The sequence below is a fragment of the Atheta coriaria genome, unplaced genomic scaffold, assembly GCF_025399875.1.
Source record: "Atheta coriaria isolate IRGN ID8LTWV9N9 unplaced genomic scaffold, Caltech_Dcor_3.1 hic_scaffold_4_pilon, whole genome shotgun sequence".
Classification (NCBI taxonomy): domain Eukaryota; kingdom Metazoa; phylum Arthropoda; class Insecta; order Coleoptera; family Staphylinidae; genus Dalotia; species Dalotia coriaria.
The window spans coordinates 1,027,547-1,043,337 of record NW_027045446.1 but is presented as its reverse complement, the minus strand read 5'-3'; the positions used below and the strand labels follow the sequence as shown (position 1 = coordinate 1,043,337).

Sequence of the window (15,791 nt, the reverse complement as noted above, 5' to 3'; positions counted from 1 at the left end):
AGTGTAAACTGTAAAACAATGCATATATCTGTTATTCCATCCTATGCTAAGTCCAATATTCTTCATCTACATAACTCACCTACAAACTGCAAATCGTCAGAGATCTATTATTTTACTGTAAGTGGAAGTGTAGTGTAGCTGATGTGTACATGAAAAAAATGAATTTAGAAAATGATAAGACGCGCATCGGTCGGACTCTGTTCCATAGGGCAATACGGGCATTTCATCCTAAAAATAAAGGTAACAAATACTATAAATTGATGTGTTCGACTACGAATACCACAAAAAAACTAAATAAAAATCATTATTTTGATACTTACTTGCTGCCATTACACAATTTATTGAGCGCATCACGAGATATAACGTGTCCGCAGACTAATCTCATCGGCGGGTTGATATCCGTCGACTGCTGGCGGAGAATTGGACAAGCAAACATCGAATGATACCGGGAATCATTACCAAGATCAATTTCAATCTAAAAATCAACATTTCGTCATTTTTATCAAAAAAAATATTAAAAATTTTACTTACAGGTAATTCATCTTTGCCATTCCATATCCCTGAGACCTGCCGCTGCATCATAACTTGTTTAATACTCAATAAAGCAGGAATTGCTGTACAGCCAGCATTGACACAAGTCGTCAGTGGTGAATTCACACTGATTCCGAGTAAAGTACACGCATCTTTCAAAAATATCTCATAGACATCCACCCATTCCTCCCTATCCAACAGACAACTATAAGGACTGTTATCAATGCCATTCGGAACGTATAACAACAATCCCATGAGTGATTGTATGTCTTTTTCGTGTCTATTCACGAATTGTTTGAAATGCGTGCGTGCATATCCGATTGCTTCATTCTGCGCCGGCGGGCCTTGTCTTATCAACTCTATGAATTTAAGTCGGTGTAATTTAAACTCTAACGATGAGTTATTCATTGCTAATGCATCTCGATGTACTTCTACCCAATGCAGAGCCGGATCCAGTTTGTGTTGCTGCAGTGCATCGAGAATATGATTCAATTCCAGATAACATTCTTTATCGCTGTGTTCCAGTGCTACATTTGCTTCACCCATGAGAATATCAGCCACTTCATAGAAGCCATGTCTCTGTAGGTGTTGTATGATGACTTTGTTGACCAATTCCACTTTGTCTGGTGTGTTGAAAATGTCATCTTTGCTGGTGGTTGATGAGAAATCCGGGACGAAGTTACGGTCGATTGCTTTGCCTACTTTGGAGACGGTGCCGTGCAGATCGCGGTGATCTGTGGCGAGATGCATGACAGTGTCTTTGATTTTCGTCATTGTTTGTTTGAGGACATCTTTTTGTATTGCGGTCATCTCGTGCTCTGCCGGGGCTAAATGATTAGAATTATTTATTGATAAATAGAGATATGATGGTTGTGGGTGATTTAGCTTACTGGTGGACCATTCTTTTCGGAGATATTCAACGGTATCGATGAGGTCTTGTAGTGAACGCGTTGTATGGTCGTCGATGCCTTGGAACTTGGAGAGGACACGATCGACTTCTTTTTCTACTGCGTAGCAGGCGTCCATTGTTGATGGGATTTTGGCTAGTAACGCACCACGACGCACTTTCGAGGATATACGAGATTTACGAGTTGTAAGCAGCTATGGTCTATTGTTGTTGTTTGCTAACGGAGACTCAACATTTGTTTTCGTGACTTGTCATTTTCGATGTATGCAGGGTTGCATATACGTTGAATTATTCTACAGGAGGTTTTAAAGTACAGCGCGTGGTTGACCAATCACGTATCAGTATCACTAACCCCCACCACTTTTTGCGGGTAATCCTTGGTAATTCACAGATCAACCGGGTTTTTTCTCCTCTATTTTCGATTTTCAAATGTTAAAACAATAAATCTCCACGAAACAAACCCCAACAATCAAATTTCGACAGTTCCAAACATGTCTCCCATGTAAAACTCTCAAAAAACCATAAAATTCTTGTCCCCGCGATAAAAATTAAATGTGCACATGATAAAAATGATGCAATTTAGTTGTGCGTACCGTAAACGTAAACATTACATCAAAAACTTCCAAGTGCCACCATTTTCCGAAGCAAAACTCCAACTTGGTCATGCACTCGCGCAGGTTTTACTGGACGATTGTCCTGAATCGCTCAAAGATGAAATGCACCTCTCTACACCCCTCCAAGGCCCCGGCGAAAACCTCTGGCTATCACCAAGTGATCTCCTCATTGACAAAGTAGTCCTACGTCCTCCCCTAACAGCAAAACACGTCAAAGCCCTCACACATGAAGGTATTCTCAACATCGGCGAAGAAATCGAAGCGCAATGGCTCGCAGCTGTTGAACTAGAAAAACGCCTCGCATTACAAAACCTTGAAGAACTACTCCTCATGCTTGCAGAACGTGATAAAGAACGTGCTGTGGGTCAAGCACTGCGCAACTGCGAGAAACAATTCAGAAACTACATGGATCAAGTGAATAAAGAATTCGAAGCGCTTCTTATTAGTGAATTAGCTGATCTGGAAGCAACTCTACGTGAATACTATGAGAATCTCATCGAGGAACAGATTAAGGTGTGTCACGAAGCACAGGAACAGTATCTTGAGGATCAAATCCAGTTTGCTGTGGATGCTGTTGTTGCGGAACTCAGCGAGAAGTTCATGAATGACCTGAGACAACAAGAAAGAGATTTAGAAGACATGTACAGAGCTAAATTAGCAGGGCAACACGAGCGACATCTACAAGCACTGGAAAATCAAGAGGATGTGTTTACTGTTGTGATGAAACAACTTAAACATAACCTACAATGTAACAACATAGCTAGTTTAATGTATGTGTTGTGCATGGAGAGAAAAAAGTGTATTCAAGAGAAAGATTTACTCACAAATGGCACAATAGATAGGTTAAAAGAGCTGGAAAGTGAGGCTAGACATAACCATGCTGAAATTATTAAATTAAAACGTGAATTACAACTTAGTCAACGTAAACTGTCAATAAGAGAGTGTTGTCTTCTCGGGGTGATAAAACAGTTCCAGAAGTTTATTAATTACGCGTTGAGAGCTGTACCAACACAAGCTGAGTTTCTTTTAAGTGTTGAAAAGATGATGACGCTGGAAATCACGCAGGCGTTGTTAAAATCACCGAAAAAAGATGGCCGACCCGCACGGATGATTATGCCATGGCGGAAAGTCTCACAGGAATCGTCAACTGAACCTCCACCGATGCATAAAGATAATACTTGCATGAATGAACCGGATCCACCGACACCGAAAGAAGGTGATGAGGAATTATATGCTATGACATATGCGAATAGAGTATACGTACGTGAAGATTTTCGAAATTGTTTAACGCAGGAAGATTGTCCTCTGAAGCGATCATCGAATGCACTCTGGAGTAAAAGTGTCGCTGATCTTATAACATTGATACAAGACGTGAATGAACGCGAAACAGCCGCCATTTCACGTGAATCTGATCATGGTGAGCGTGAATACAGCGGCCATGTTGGACAAATAAGTACTGAACAAGTCAGTAGTGTGGCTTTTGTCAGGCATATAATTGAAACAGAATATGACGGTTTACGCACGACGAATGAATCGGTTTTATTGCCAAAGTCTTTTCTAACCCCACATTCACAAACGTCCGCGCCTAGTTCACTCACGCCATCTGGTGTCGCGCTACTAGCAACTACTGATTCAGTCATGTTAATGAAAGAAAAACTCGGCACATCTTTGTTGTTATCCACGGAAGACCCGGATGAAATTGAAATTAACCTAATTCCTGCACCTTCCACCGCAACGATAAAAATAAACAAGTTAGGCCCGCGCAGAATCACAAAATATCCGAGTGAATTATTGAAAGGTACTTACTCGGAAGTGACGTTGAAGTTGACCAAACTGGCAAAGACACAGAATAAAACCAAAGCAAGAACATCGGCGTCTCGATGCTCGAAACCAAAAAATTCCCAAGATAGGAAGTTATCCTGTAAAGGTATGTTGTCAACAATCAGTCAACACGTTGATTCCATGGAGTTGATCACCACACGCAGTGGAAAACTGAAGAAATCGCTGAATGTCGTCACACCGATCGATACAGTCGACGAGGAATTCCCCACGCAGCAGGTTATGATCGATCCGCCATCGGAAATCAGTCGGGACTTTCCGGAAATCAACTTTGAGCGCGTGGCGAAGGTTTTCGAAGAGGTTTACAAGCCGTCCAAGCCATGGAGCATCTACAAAAAGAAATCATCAGTAATCAAAGTTGAATCCGTCACAGAACAACCGATAAATTACCTTAAACAAGAAAACCTCGCTAGTATCATCGGACAAGATTCAAAAGAGGTTAACAACAACAGTGAAGACTTTACAATGCACCGGATACACTCGATAATGGACGTTTTGAAACAAGACGACAGTCTTTTACGGATATTCACGAAATGTGCGCAGTAGTAACACAAATGACAAAATAGTCTCGCTTGCTTATAGTTAAATTAGGTTTCTTACATATTTATACATATTGTTTGTATATATATATCGTCATTTGTTTAATAAATTAACGCTAAATCTTCGTATCGTCAACTATGTATATGAACATGGCGTCGGTTAGAGATGATTCTGCAGGAACGACAGCAGCGTCGTCTCGTAGTGTTTGCTCGCGTCCAGATGGCGCAGCGAGTGCCTTTCATTCGGATAGATTTGCAACTGATACGGCTTACCGGCCTTCACCATGCTGTTTATCAGTTGACTAGTGTGATAAAAGTGCACGTTCTCATCGATTAATCCATGAATAATCAATAATCGATTTTCCCTGTTGACATAAAAACCAACAAATAAAAATATGCAAGTTTGGTTGCCTATGTTAAATAAGTAATACTCACTCTTCGGGGAATTTATTGATGTAATTCAACACTGAGCCTTCATCATACCCTTGCTGATTATTCTCAGGGAGATCCATATATCGCTCCGTGTAGCCTGTATCATACAACATCCAGTTGGTGACCGGTGCGCCAGCAATCGCCAGTTTAAACACGTCTGGATGTTGCACAAGTCCCATCAGGCTGAGATAACCTCCATACGACCAGCCATGTATCGCCACGCGGCGTAAATCAACATAACCTAAACTACTCGCCAGCCATTTGAGCACCTCGACTTGATCCACCAACTCAACCGTACCCATACGTCCACGCAGATAACTCTCAAACTCTATACCACGATGCTGCGATCCTCGTGAATCAATCGCCACAACACAATACCCACGCGCCGCTAACATATGCATGCGCAACTGTCGCATACCTTTAAACGCATTCGAAACCAACTGCACCTCAGGCCCACCGTAGACATTCAGTATAGTCGGGTATTGTTTACCTTGCTGGAACCCATGCGGTTTGAATACCATCGCATACAGGGTGTGCCCCGATTCGATCGTGTGCGTGAACAAATCCGGGCAGTATTTCTTATTCAATGGCGGGCCGGATTCAAGAAGGTACCCCAACGGGGTGAGTTGCACACCTTCAACCGTCCAATCAGTGTGAGTCACCTTAAACACCTGACACGCAGGGATATTCTCGATATTACTATAAACCGTCACCAGCATGGAACATTCATCGTTGAAATCACACTGGTAGGAATACCCGGTGCGTGTGAGTAACCTAACCTCACCGGGTCGACGTAATGAGACAACATAGAGATGTTTCTCTAGGACAGTCTCACGTAAACCCATAAAGTACACAACTTCGCGTTCCACATCCACCCAGATGTCCTGCGCCAACACCTCCCAATCACCATGCGTCAGCGCCACCTTTTGTAATAATTTCGGATGCAGCGAAACATGATCCATTGGTTCTGAGATGCCATTTGTATAGGGCATGAGTTGCGCTGTGACCAGGTACAAATGCCGGAAACCAGTCTCCTCGCTGGCCCAGATAAACTGTACCTGGTTATCTGAAGCCCCCGGGAGGAAGACAAGCAAGTCATGGACGTTCACCCATGCGCAGGACTCTTCCGCGTAGATAACCTGCAAATTCCACCAGAAAATTACTAAAAACCCTAAAAAATCACTAAAATTTACTCACCTGCACCATTGGGTTACCAATATCAGAATTGGTGCCTTCATCGTACATGGGTAACACCTCTGTGAAATTACTAAGTGACAATAGGACCAATTCAAGGTGTTTTTGTCGCCTGTCCAGTAGCTGTACCCAAATATACTCGGAATCTGGTGTCCATCCAGCGCGTACGATGTATTCCGTCCATGGGAATAATGTATTCACGCTAAATTGTAATTCTAACATGACAATATCAGTGATTTGTTGTGTATCACTGATTCGGAACTCGATTAACTTCAGGTAGCTCTTTGAATTGGCGCAGCCGGCGCGTGGGAAGCGAAACTCTTCCACTTCGCCGCTGGGATCGGACTGTGACGAGGGAAAACAGAAGATTTTCACGTCGCCGTCGTCGATTTCTTCGTACAGGATACGATATACACCTAATGCGCATGTTGGTTGCCACCAGTATCCTTGATACCGGCTGAATTCTTCCTGCATGACATAAGATGGCACGCCTGCGCAGAGTGGATCGTCTGCTAGGTTACGTCCGCCTTTGTGCGCGTAGGTTAAACGCTCATTGCAGCCGGAAACAGTGTGGGCAACCCAAATGTCTTGGTTGCAAATGTAGGCAACCAGATCAGGATTCGAGGGGCATATTTGCGGGTTGAGTTTTGCGCCTGACGCGGTGGATATTCGAAGTTTTGTTGGAAATAATGGACCGGCCTATGAATTAATCATTCAAATACGATATTTTTATAGGATTATTTAGTACTTACTGAATAACCGTTGTCTATGCATTGAAATAAGCTGCTGTTGGCTGGAAAAACAATTTTCCCGGACGCTGAATGAATTTCATACCAGTTTATGCCCCAGGTGGCAAGTCGTTTACGTTCCCATAACAATTGTTCTTCTCTAGAGTATCTAATGGATGCTGAGACCGTCGGAAAGTTGGATTCGATCACGCAGTGCCATTGCAGCGTGAGTGATGCATTCGGATTTTCATTTGGTACGTCGGCGAAGAGCAGTGTGCTCTCCCAGCCGTTCTGCGGCGTGCTGAGAAAGTAAATACGTGTGCGGCCGTCGTGCAGCTGTCGGAAGGATACATTCGTCGGCACCATCGTCGACAGGCTGGATAATTGCCGACGTAAATCGGTGACGACATTCTTCAGCTCCGACCACGACAATTTGCAGTCTGCGCTTTCGGCGTCCATTTCAACGCGCAGAGAAGATTCGATCTCTTCGGCTTCAATACAGCTTCATTTTTGATGTGCTCTCATTTAACACACGCGCACGCGGCCACTACGATTGCGACATTTTATTTAATACCGCACCGAAGAGAAACGCTCGCGACCCAAATATAAACGAAAAATGCAGCGAGCACATAACCAACATAATCTTCAAGTGTGGAATGAGTGACAAGCGAGAAACAAACGACACGCAACCCAACATACACCTGAAAAATTTAAACATTTGTTTAAATATTCATAAAATAACACGGAAAACACTTAATAACTAATCAAATTAGTTATTTTTAACAATATTTTAATTTATTAAGTTGTATTTTGTGTTTATTGAAACGCATGATGCGCACATTTTAAATTTTTAACCTTAAAGTTACTTATTTGTCCTTTACGAAGCAAATAACAAAAGGGTCAAAGAAAAAACAACAATAAAATGGCTTTAAGACGTGTTTTAGTTACACTAGAAAGAATAGCAAGTGCCAGTTTAAGAATGCCTACGCAAACAAACAATTTACGTGTTAATTTTGTAAAAACTTTGCACACATCACAAAATTTATGGGAGACAAAACAAAATCAACCAGAAAAGCCGGAAATTTCCAGCCTGGACCCTGTAACACCCCTCAGACTAACTGAAAAAGTACCCCTGGGTAAACTAGAGGGTAAAATGCAGTTGATCTACACTTGTAAGAAGTGTAACACCAAAAATATGCACCACATTTCAAAACTTGCATATCAAAAGGGTGTAGTCATTGTAACATGCAAAGGATGTGAGAATCATCACTTGATTGCTGATAATCTCAACTGGTTCACAGATCTGAATGGCAAGAGGAATATTGAGGAGATTCTGGCTGAAAAAGGTGAAGTTGTGAGAAGGTTAAGTGTAGGTGACACTAGTCAGGAGTTTATCACAACTTCTGAAGGTGAAAAGAGTGGAAACAAGTTGTAATAAAATATAAATTGTAATAAAGTACAAATTTCTATCAAATATATACGCGTTTCATGCTTAAAATCCTAATGGCACTTCATTGCAATCATTCTGCTTCAATTTGGAACAGTTTCAACTGTCAAATGTCAAAAATCCGTCAAAAACAGTTAAAAATTGATTCAAGGCACTTGTTTATAAAGGATATTGAAAATCCTGCGGTAATTTCTTATAATATAAGATAAAATAGTTAAAATTGGTAGATTTTCTGTCATATTTGTGATAATTAAGCCTAGAATAGTTAAATTTTAAGGTTATGTCACATTTTGACATATTCTAGACTTGTTATCACTTATTTCAACGATTAAAACATACATTGACCAATATTTCATGTCAATTTCATTGGCACAAATAAAAACAGCACCGTCATCATCAGAAATGCATCCAAGTCGTTGGCGAGTACGTAAATAAACGACTAGACTCTTTTTGGTTTGCTAATAACCGCGTACTCGGTGTCATTAAACGACTTGTGACTCACCTGCGGTTCTTTTTTGCGTATAACCGCATAACCCAAGTGCGAATCGTCCGCCGGGCGAATACTTTCGAAAGTATGCACTTCATCATACTCATTGAAGGCGGGTGTCGCCGGCGGAGCATTCGGATTGGGCCGTACCTGTTTATAACCGGAAAGATGTAACTTTCCAGATGATCCAAAGAAGTTTAACTTATCATAACTCTCTGGATCATCATCCTCCGGCGCGGTGATTACTTTTGACGCTGTGGAAACACTCGCTGTGCCTGCGCTGAACATTTTCGATCCCCACGACATGTAATCTTCTTCGTAGTTGTCCTCAATGTGTTCGTTGTGTTTGACTTCGTCTGTTCCGAGTGTCTGCCATGCTTTATCACGGATTTCTACTTCGTCGTACTTGGAAACAAATTCATAATCTACATCTGAATGTGATTGTAGTAGTTGTTGAGTGGATGATGATGTAGATGGCGGTAGTTTCTTTCGGGGAGGTTTCTGCGGTGCTTTTATTTGTAGTTTTTCCGAAACATCCTGTGAAAACTGTTCGACATCTTGCAGAGAGGTTGAAGTTGTCGGTGATGGTGGTAATGGACTCCGACTGCGTGCTTCCATGTTCAAAACAGCTTGGAATTGTTTATCTCCGCATTCCAGACTGCTTGCCGAGTCGGTTTTTAATAGTTTCTTCATTGATTTCATCTTCATTGTGATGTATCTTTAAACAAACAAGATGGCGGTGGTAATACTTAATCTTGTCACAGAGGGCGCCACTAACAACGCTCAGAAAATGTAAATATAACTAAATAAACCGCATTTCTTTATCAAACACATAAATAAATATAGAATTTTGATGTTAAATGACTCACCGAAATATTTCCTGTTCATTGGAATGTTCTAAAAGGAATTTCCCTTCGCCTGAGTCACATTTCCGGCCGGCTTCGAATGTGAACTTTCCACTGCTGTATCCATACCGCCTGATAAACTGATACGGCCATGTATACAGCAGAGAATTATCCCCAGCTTCCCTCAATTGAACAGCAATCGGAGTCAGAGCCAAAACATAGATTTTCTGTAGTAGATTACATCGAATTGATGCTTCTGTTTCGACCAAACGCACACTGAAGATCCCTTCGCCTGTCGAACAGTACAAATCATTATCTTCCACAAGGGTTGTGATCTTGGATGAGTTGTCTCTGAATGCCACCATTTGCAATGCATTCACCCATTCGTGCAGACACTGTTCAGTACATGTGCCGAATTCATAGAAACCAGACTTGGTTACAATAGTAAAGTATGTGGAGCTTTTACGGGAAACTTTGACGCAATCTTTTAAGGTGATTATTTTTCCCTGGCTGCCTTTTCGTGCCTCATCAATGTCATCGTAGATTTCCATGCGCTCCACGCCGGATTTGCTCGCTTTGTAAAGCATACAGAATTTTGGTTGCCATGTTTTCTATAAAACAGCTTGGAATTGTTTATCTCCGCATTCCAGACTGCTTGCCGAGTCGGTTTTTAATAGTTTCTTCATTGATTTCATCTTCATTGTGATGTATCTTTAAACAAACAAGATGGCGGTGTTAATACTTAATCTTGTCACAGAGGGCGCTAGTAGAAACGATCAGAAAATGTAAATATAACTAAATAAACCGCATTACTTTATCAAACACATAAATAAATAAAGAATTATGTCGTTTTATGACTCACCGAAATATTTCCTGTTCATTGGAATGTTCTAAAAGGAATTTCCCTTCGCCTGAGTCACATTTCCGGCCGGCTTCGAATGTAAACTTCCCACTGCTGTATCCATACCGCCTGATAAACTGATACGGCCATGTATACAGCAGTGAATTATCCCCAGCTTCCCTCAATTGAACAGCAATCGGCGTCAGAGCCAAAACATAGATTTTCTGTAATAAATTGCACCGAATTGATGCTTCGGTTTCAACCAAACGCACGCTGAATATCCCTTCGCCTGTCGAACAGTATAAATCGTTGTCTTCCACTAGGGTTGTGATCTTGGATGAGTTGTCTCTGAACGCTACCATTTGCAATGCATTCACCCATTCGTGCAGACACTGTTCAGTACATGTGCCGAATTCATAGAAACCAGACTTGGTTACAATTGTAAAGTACGTGGAGCTTTTACGGGAGACTTTGACGCAATCTTTTAAGGTGATTATTTTTCCCTGGCTGCCTTTGCGTGCTTCTTCAATGTCATCGTAGATTTCCATGCGCTCCACGCCGGATTTGCTCGCTTTGTAAAGCATACAGAATTTTGGTTGCCATGTTTTCTATTTAAATTAAAAATACAAATAAAATCAGTCGGTTGTATACATGACTTAAGTCTTGATGAATATGAATATTTCACTTACTTTTAGGATTAATTTGCTGTTTGGTTGTGTGAGCAGGATACCAGAGTGGATTACTTGATCATCGTCCATGACGCCGAGTGTGCGCGTACATTATTTGCACGAAATCGAAGCAAAAATAGTGAAAACTTGTTATCGCGAAGCACACTAAGCGCACATAACTACATTATGTACATTACTTAACTCATTTTTACTCACTTTGCACCAACATGAGCGCAACTCCCAGTGTATACAAAGTTGCATAAGTTAAATGCAAGTTTTAGTAGAGGGCAGCGCAATGCAGACTGTCAGTCAAACAGTCTACACAGTTTTTGGTTTTTATCTTTATTTGTACAAGTTAAACATGATACAAATATTTATTTAGGTGTGTATATATTTATTTAGACTAATACACAATTTTTTACTTGAAAATGTGCAAAATTTGACGTGAAAATGAAGTTGCATAACATATAATTCATCCACAGTCCGACTGTCAGTCAAACAGTCTACAAAATACTTGGTTTTTATCTTTATTTGTACAAATATACATGATACAAATATTTATTTAGGTGTGTATGTATTTATTTAGACTAATAAACAGTTTTCTGGTTTAAAATGTGCAAAATTTGACGTGAAAACAAAGTTGCATAACTCATAATGCACACACAGTCAGACTGTCAGTCAAACAAAGCAAAAACAATCAATTTCACGTTGTTTTTCTATTTATTTATATAAAACCTACGTAATACAAATGTTTATTTAGTCGTTTACATAATTCGTTAGTATAATAAATAATTTCTTAGTGTAAAATGTACAAAAACCTCGTCAAAGCTTAAATCTTATCCGCAACAATCGTGATTGACAGGTTGCGATCAGGCCATGTGAAAGTCTTCGGCAAACTCAGCGCTTCCGGCGTCGCTAGTACCTGAAAAGTCACCGCCATATCCTGTGCGAGATCATCAGGAATAAGCACTTGCAACCAGCTGCCTTGCGCAACAAACGGATTGTCTAAATCAACCAGAGTTCCAGTCACTGAATGCGCAACCAGAGTAATCGCTGTATCGCCAAGCACAGACTTGAAAGTAAAATGTCTGCCGTGTTTGACACGTCCACGAATCGCCAGCGGAAGTAAACTGCCTGCTTCCAGGTTAAAAACAAGATGAATACCATCCAGTTTCTTAACGTGTAACAATTCAGTGGATTCTAACATGGCGGACGATTCACGAACATCGTCACATTTATTATTCGAGATATTACTTGATTGTAGGCCTTTCTGCAGTGCTGTTTTGATTTGCTCGCTTTCCTCCTCGGTTATTCGACCATCTTTACGTTTTTCACGCCCGTCTGACCATGAACAACGTGCGCTCACACCGCTTAAGTTAGAACCTTCGAGTTCGAAGCCACGTTCGAGTTCTTCGTGTGCATTCGGGTCTAATTCGAAGATACTTTCACCACGGCGCATGTCTGTTACATGCCATGGACCTCCAGAGCTACAAAAACATCAAATGAGGTTATAATAAACATAAAATATGTAAAAATACATACGTTGGGAGATTGCTCAGCATGTTCAACACGCCAATTCCATTCCATTGTTGTGCAGCGCGTAATTCATCCGCGCAAACACCAACAATCTGCACGAAATCAACGCTGCCGAACGGCGTCTGCGCAGTGTTCAACTGCACGTCATTGGTCATCAACATATGTTGAATACGCGAATCGTGATTGTCTAATGCACAATGCCATGAGACATGATCACCCGCACACAGGGTGTTCCCAGAATGAAACACATACTTTGCCAGTGATTGCATGAGTGTTGCAGGCCATGTAGGCGGTGATGATTCGCCTGGTTCACGTTTCAAGCGAAATGTAAGCTCAAAACCAAAACCGGATGTGCCGTCTGCAGGAGTGTTTAGGTCATGTACGCGTCCATCGCCATGGAGATCAGAAAGACCGAAGCTTATGTAATGCCAATGCGGCGGGATGTTATCAACGGGTACTCCTTCATTGGCGTACATGGAAATGTAGTCGAGAGGGTCCGGGCCGCCAAGCCTAAAAATAAACCAAGGGTGAAAAGGGTGATATTTATAGATTTTGATGTTTTTCTGCTGAAGGAAGTTAGAATATCATTTTGTCGATATTTTTATGCAAGTTTTATGAGTTTATCTCTATTTTTAGTGATTTTACAAGCAAAAACATAAAATTTTGAGGTTAAACAACTATTTTTCATTTTTACGGTTTTCTGTGATTATTACCACAAAATTAATGTTTTAAGGCATAAATAATGTAATTCTTTATGATTTAGTGATTGTGGCATAAAGATACCTCAAATATTTGATGTTTTATAGCAAAAATTCATAAATTTCATACCAATATTTAAGCAAAGCTGTAACTTGCAGAGGATTGACCTGATCAGGATATATCTTCCTGCAGAGAGTGTACAAAGCCTCCAGGCCAGCTGGTGTAGGTGGAAGAATGTTCATTGGAGGCCCTTGAGGCAGGGCACCAGCTTCCTCCATCTTGAAACCTCTTTATTTACTAAAACAACAAAGTTATAAATATATCTTGGATAATTGTGTGAAAATCTACTTACATGCATGTAATAATTCACATTACATGTGTAGCATAGTGAAACACACACCCCTGTGTGCCCTGACTGTAACTGAAGGGCGCTGGGCGCGTGGTAAACCAAACCAGAAGAAGAAAAAAACGGAGGAAATGAATGTGAAGAATGAAGGTGATTGTGAACTTGAAGCGACTGCAGCTCACATAACTCGCTGGAATGAGATGCAAGATGTATGCAGGCGTTTGTGGGAGGAAGGAGAGGAAGTTGTGAGTTAAGTGGGGGACGGCAACAAGTCCAAGCACGGTTTTAGTGACTTAAGTAGAGAAAGACGCGCAAGCTGCACCAAAACATTCAGCAAGACTGTATGCTTGACTGGCAGTCACGAATGTCAAGACTGCCCGCCAAGTTAGATATTTGTTAATAACTTAATATTTAGAATACAAAACTAGTAAATTGAAACATTTTTATGCAATTTTATTTAGTACACAACTAATAAGTTGTTTAAAATGTATTATATTTGAATTTAAAGCGGTTATTTTGAGAACTACACATGAATCTAACCAACAATATTTATGCAGGTTTATTTTTTGTTTGAATTAATTTTATCGTGAAATATACACGAAACGATGATAAGAAGTTAATACTGTGATAAATTTTAAGTGAATACAATGTCCAAGTAAATAAAAAAGCGTATAAATCCATGTCATCAGAGTTTCTTCAAAATCTTATTCAAGGGACGATGAGTGACTTTGTAAGATTCATTAAAATGGAATGAATAGTAAAGAAAAGACTAATATAAACATATTTTAGCAACCAGCACCCCGGAAAGGAATACATGAAGATAGAACAACGCCAAAGAGGCCAACAGATAAGCAAGCGATAAAGAAAAATCACAGTTTATCAAGTACAAGCCTCAATTCATCAGTATCAGGCGATGAATGGGAAAATGAAGAACAAAATGTGTCTACACAAGTCATAAACAACAGCGCAAACTCTCAAAGTAAGAATATAACACCCGAAAAGAGAAATAACACAAATAATTCAAGTTCAAACAATAGAAAATCACAATCTAGTATGACATTCTCTGTTATTGCACTAATATTAGTTGTATTTGCTGTCGTAATTGGTGTAATGTGCACAGATACCTTAAAATTGATAAATTTACAAGATGGCCACCAAATGACACCAAAAAAATGTACCCTGAGCAAATTATTCAATGAAACTGAACAATTAGCAATCAAATCCGCAGTCTATGAAATACAAAATGGAGATCTATCAGTCCTCATGTTAATTCAGCAAAAAAACACACAAGTTGATGTAAACAATGAACGAATCGCATCAATTCTAGAATATTCCACTTGTAAACTGAATAATCTCAATGCTTATGCCGAGATCAGTCAGGAATTAATGCACACGCCCGAAATAATCGAAGATTACGGCAAATTGATCACAAAATACAAACCGGAACTCGAAAAAAAGCATGTATTGCTAGTGAAAAACTTAGAAGAGACACCAGCGGAAGTAGCAATGTTATTTCACTTCATTTGTGATCAAGTCACGCCAGTTGTAGAGAAATTATTGATTATATTCACTCTGGAGTTTGAAGAGGCAGATACACATGAAGGTACAAAGCACTTGAGTGATTTTAATATTGTAGAGAAAGTTTTGAATGCAAAATGGAAGAATGGCCTGAAACCGGATGCTCTGCCGCCATTAATCGCGCGATTAACAAATGAAGTAATGCGAATGGAGTAATGTTTGTGAAAAGTGATGTTTCGAACAAATAATGAACAAATTTTGATTGTGATACAAGAAAATGTAGAAATATTCAATAAACTTTGCTGTTACTGAAAGCGATTGATGAATGCCAACCCAACTTGGCGTAATTCTTTGTCCTGTTGGAGGAAGTCTTGAATTTGGAGCTGTTTTAGTTTACGGCGACGTTCCTGGAAACATTTTAAGGTTAACCTCGCTATTTTGACATTATACCCGCGGATAACCTGCAAAAAGTAGTGGGGGTAGACAATGCGATGGGCAATAACCCCCACCACTATTTATAGGTTAAATTTACTTCAATATTTAACTTCTTCAAGTAATGCATCTCTGATCGCATAGTCATGAAAACAGGATTCATTCCTTTGTGAAGTTGTGGATGTCTG

At 40.3% G+C, this 15,791-nt stretch overlaps 7 protein-coding genes across 9 annotated transcripts; 3 read left to right on the top strand and 4 right to left on the bottom strand.

The window, feature by feature from the left end:
* Window positions 1-73: 73 nt before the first annotated feature.
* Window positions 74-1,732, bottom strand: LOC135791284 (E3 ubiquitin-protein ligase RMND5A-like). Of its 2 annotated transcripts, none has more exons than XM_065301647.1 (4): window positions 1,422-1,732; window positions 532-1,358; window positions 321-475; window positions 74-234 (listed from the first exon to the last, which is right to left on the bottom strand). In XM_065301647.1, the coding sequence occupies exons 1-4, from the start codon at window positions 1,555-1,557 to the stop codon at window positions 165-167; spliced, it is 1,188 nt and encodes a 395-aa protein (XP_065157719.1). In that variant the 5' UTR covers window positions 1,558-1,732; the 3' UTR covers window positions 74-164. The 2 variants fall into 2 exon arrangements, with proteins under 2 accessions (XP_065157719.1, XP_065157720.1); XM_065301648.1 differs by having other exon boundaries at window positions 74-228; window positions 1,422-1,730.
* A 115-nt stretch (window positions 1,733-1,847) lies between these two features.
* LOC135791281 (uncharacterized) lies at window positions 1,848-4,555 on the top strand. The gene has a single exon (XM_065301644.1). It carries the CDS (start codon window positions 1,999-2,001, stop codon window positions 4,435-4,437), a length of 2,439 nt encoding a protein of 812 aa, XP_065157716.1. The 5' UTR covers window positions 1,848-1,998; the 3' UTR covers window positions 4,438-4,555.
* LOC135791280 (dipeptidyl peptidase 9-like) lies at window positions 4,455-7,446 on the bottom strand. The gene is made up of 4 exons (XM_065301643.1): window positions 6,809-7,446; window positions 6,060-6,755; window positions 4,866-6,001; window positions 4,455-4,795 (listed from the first exon to the last, which is right to left on the bottom strand). The coding sequence occupies exons 1-4, from the start codon at window positions 7,241-7,243 to the stop codon at window positions 4,591-4,593; spliced, it is 2,472 nt and encodes an 823-aa protein (XP_065157715.1). The 5' UTR covers window positions 7,244-7,446; the 3' UTR covers window positions 4,455-4,590.
* Window positions 7,447-7,763: 317 nt separating this feature from the next.
* Window positions 7,764-8,219, top strand: LOC135790772 (DNL-type zinc finger protein-like). The gene has a single exon (XM_065301046.1). It carries the CDS (start codon window positions 7,764-7,766, stop codon window positions 8,217-8,219), a length of 456 nt encoding a protein of 151 aa, XP_065157118.1.
* LOC135791283 (docking protein 2-like) lies at window positions 8,214-11,300 on the bottom strand. 2 transcript variants are annotated; one of them, XM_065301646.1, is made up of 3 exons: window positions 11,094-11,300; window positions 10,426-11,012; window positions 8,214-9,436 (listed from the first exon to the last, which is right to left on the bottom strand). In XM_065301646.1, exons 1-3 carry the CDS (start codon window positions 11,160-11,162, stop codon window positions 8,671-8,673), a joined length of 1,422 nt encoding a protein of 473 aa, XP_065157718.1. In that variant the 5' UTR covers window positions 11,163-11,300; the 3' UTR covers window positions 8,214-8,670. The 2 variants fall into 2 exon arrangements, with proteins under 2 accessions (XP_065157718.1, XP_065157717.1); XM_065301645.1 differs by lacking the exons at window positions 10,426-11,012; window positions 11,094-11,300 and adding an exon at window positions 9,588-10,173.
* Window positions 11,301-11,808: 508 nt separating this feature from the next.
* On the bottom strand, window positions 11,809-13,961 carry LOC135790277 (suppressor of fused homolog). The gene is made up of 4 exons (XM_065300460.1): window positions 13,660-13,961; window positions 13,437-13,604; window positions 12,615-13,118; window positions 11,809-12,559 (listed from the first exon to the last, which is right to left on the bottom strand). Exons 2-4 carry the CDS (start codon window positions 13,583-13,585, stop codon window positions 11,902-11,904), a joined length of 1,311 nt encoding a protein of 436 aa, XP_065156532.1. The 5' UTR covers window positions 13,586-13,604; window positions 13,660-13,961; the 3' UTR covers window positions 11,809-11,901.
* Window positions 13,962-14,118: 157 nt separating this feature from the next.
* Window positions 14,119-15,485, top strand: LOC135790278 (uncharacterized). Its single transcript, XM_065300461.1, has 2 exons — window positions 14,119-14,383; window positions 14,443-15,485. Exons 1-2 carry the CDS (start codon window positions 14,333-14,335, stop codon window positions 15,385-15,387), a joined length of 996 nt encoding a protein of 331 aa, XP_065156533.1. The 5' UTR covers window positions 14,119-14,332; the 3' UTR covers window positions 15,388-15,485.
* The last annotated feature ends 306 nt before the right edge of the window (window positions 15,486-15,791 follow it).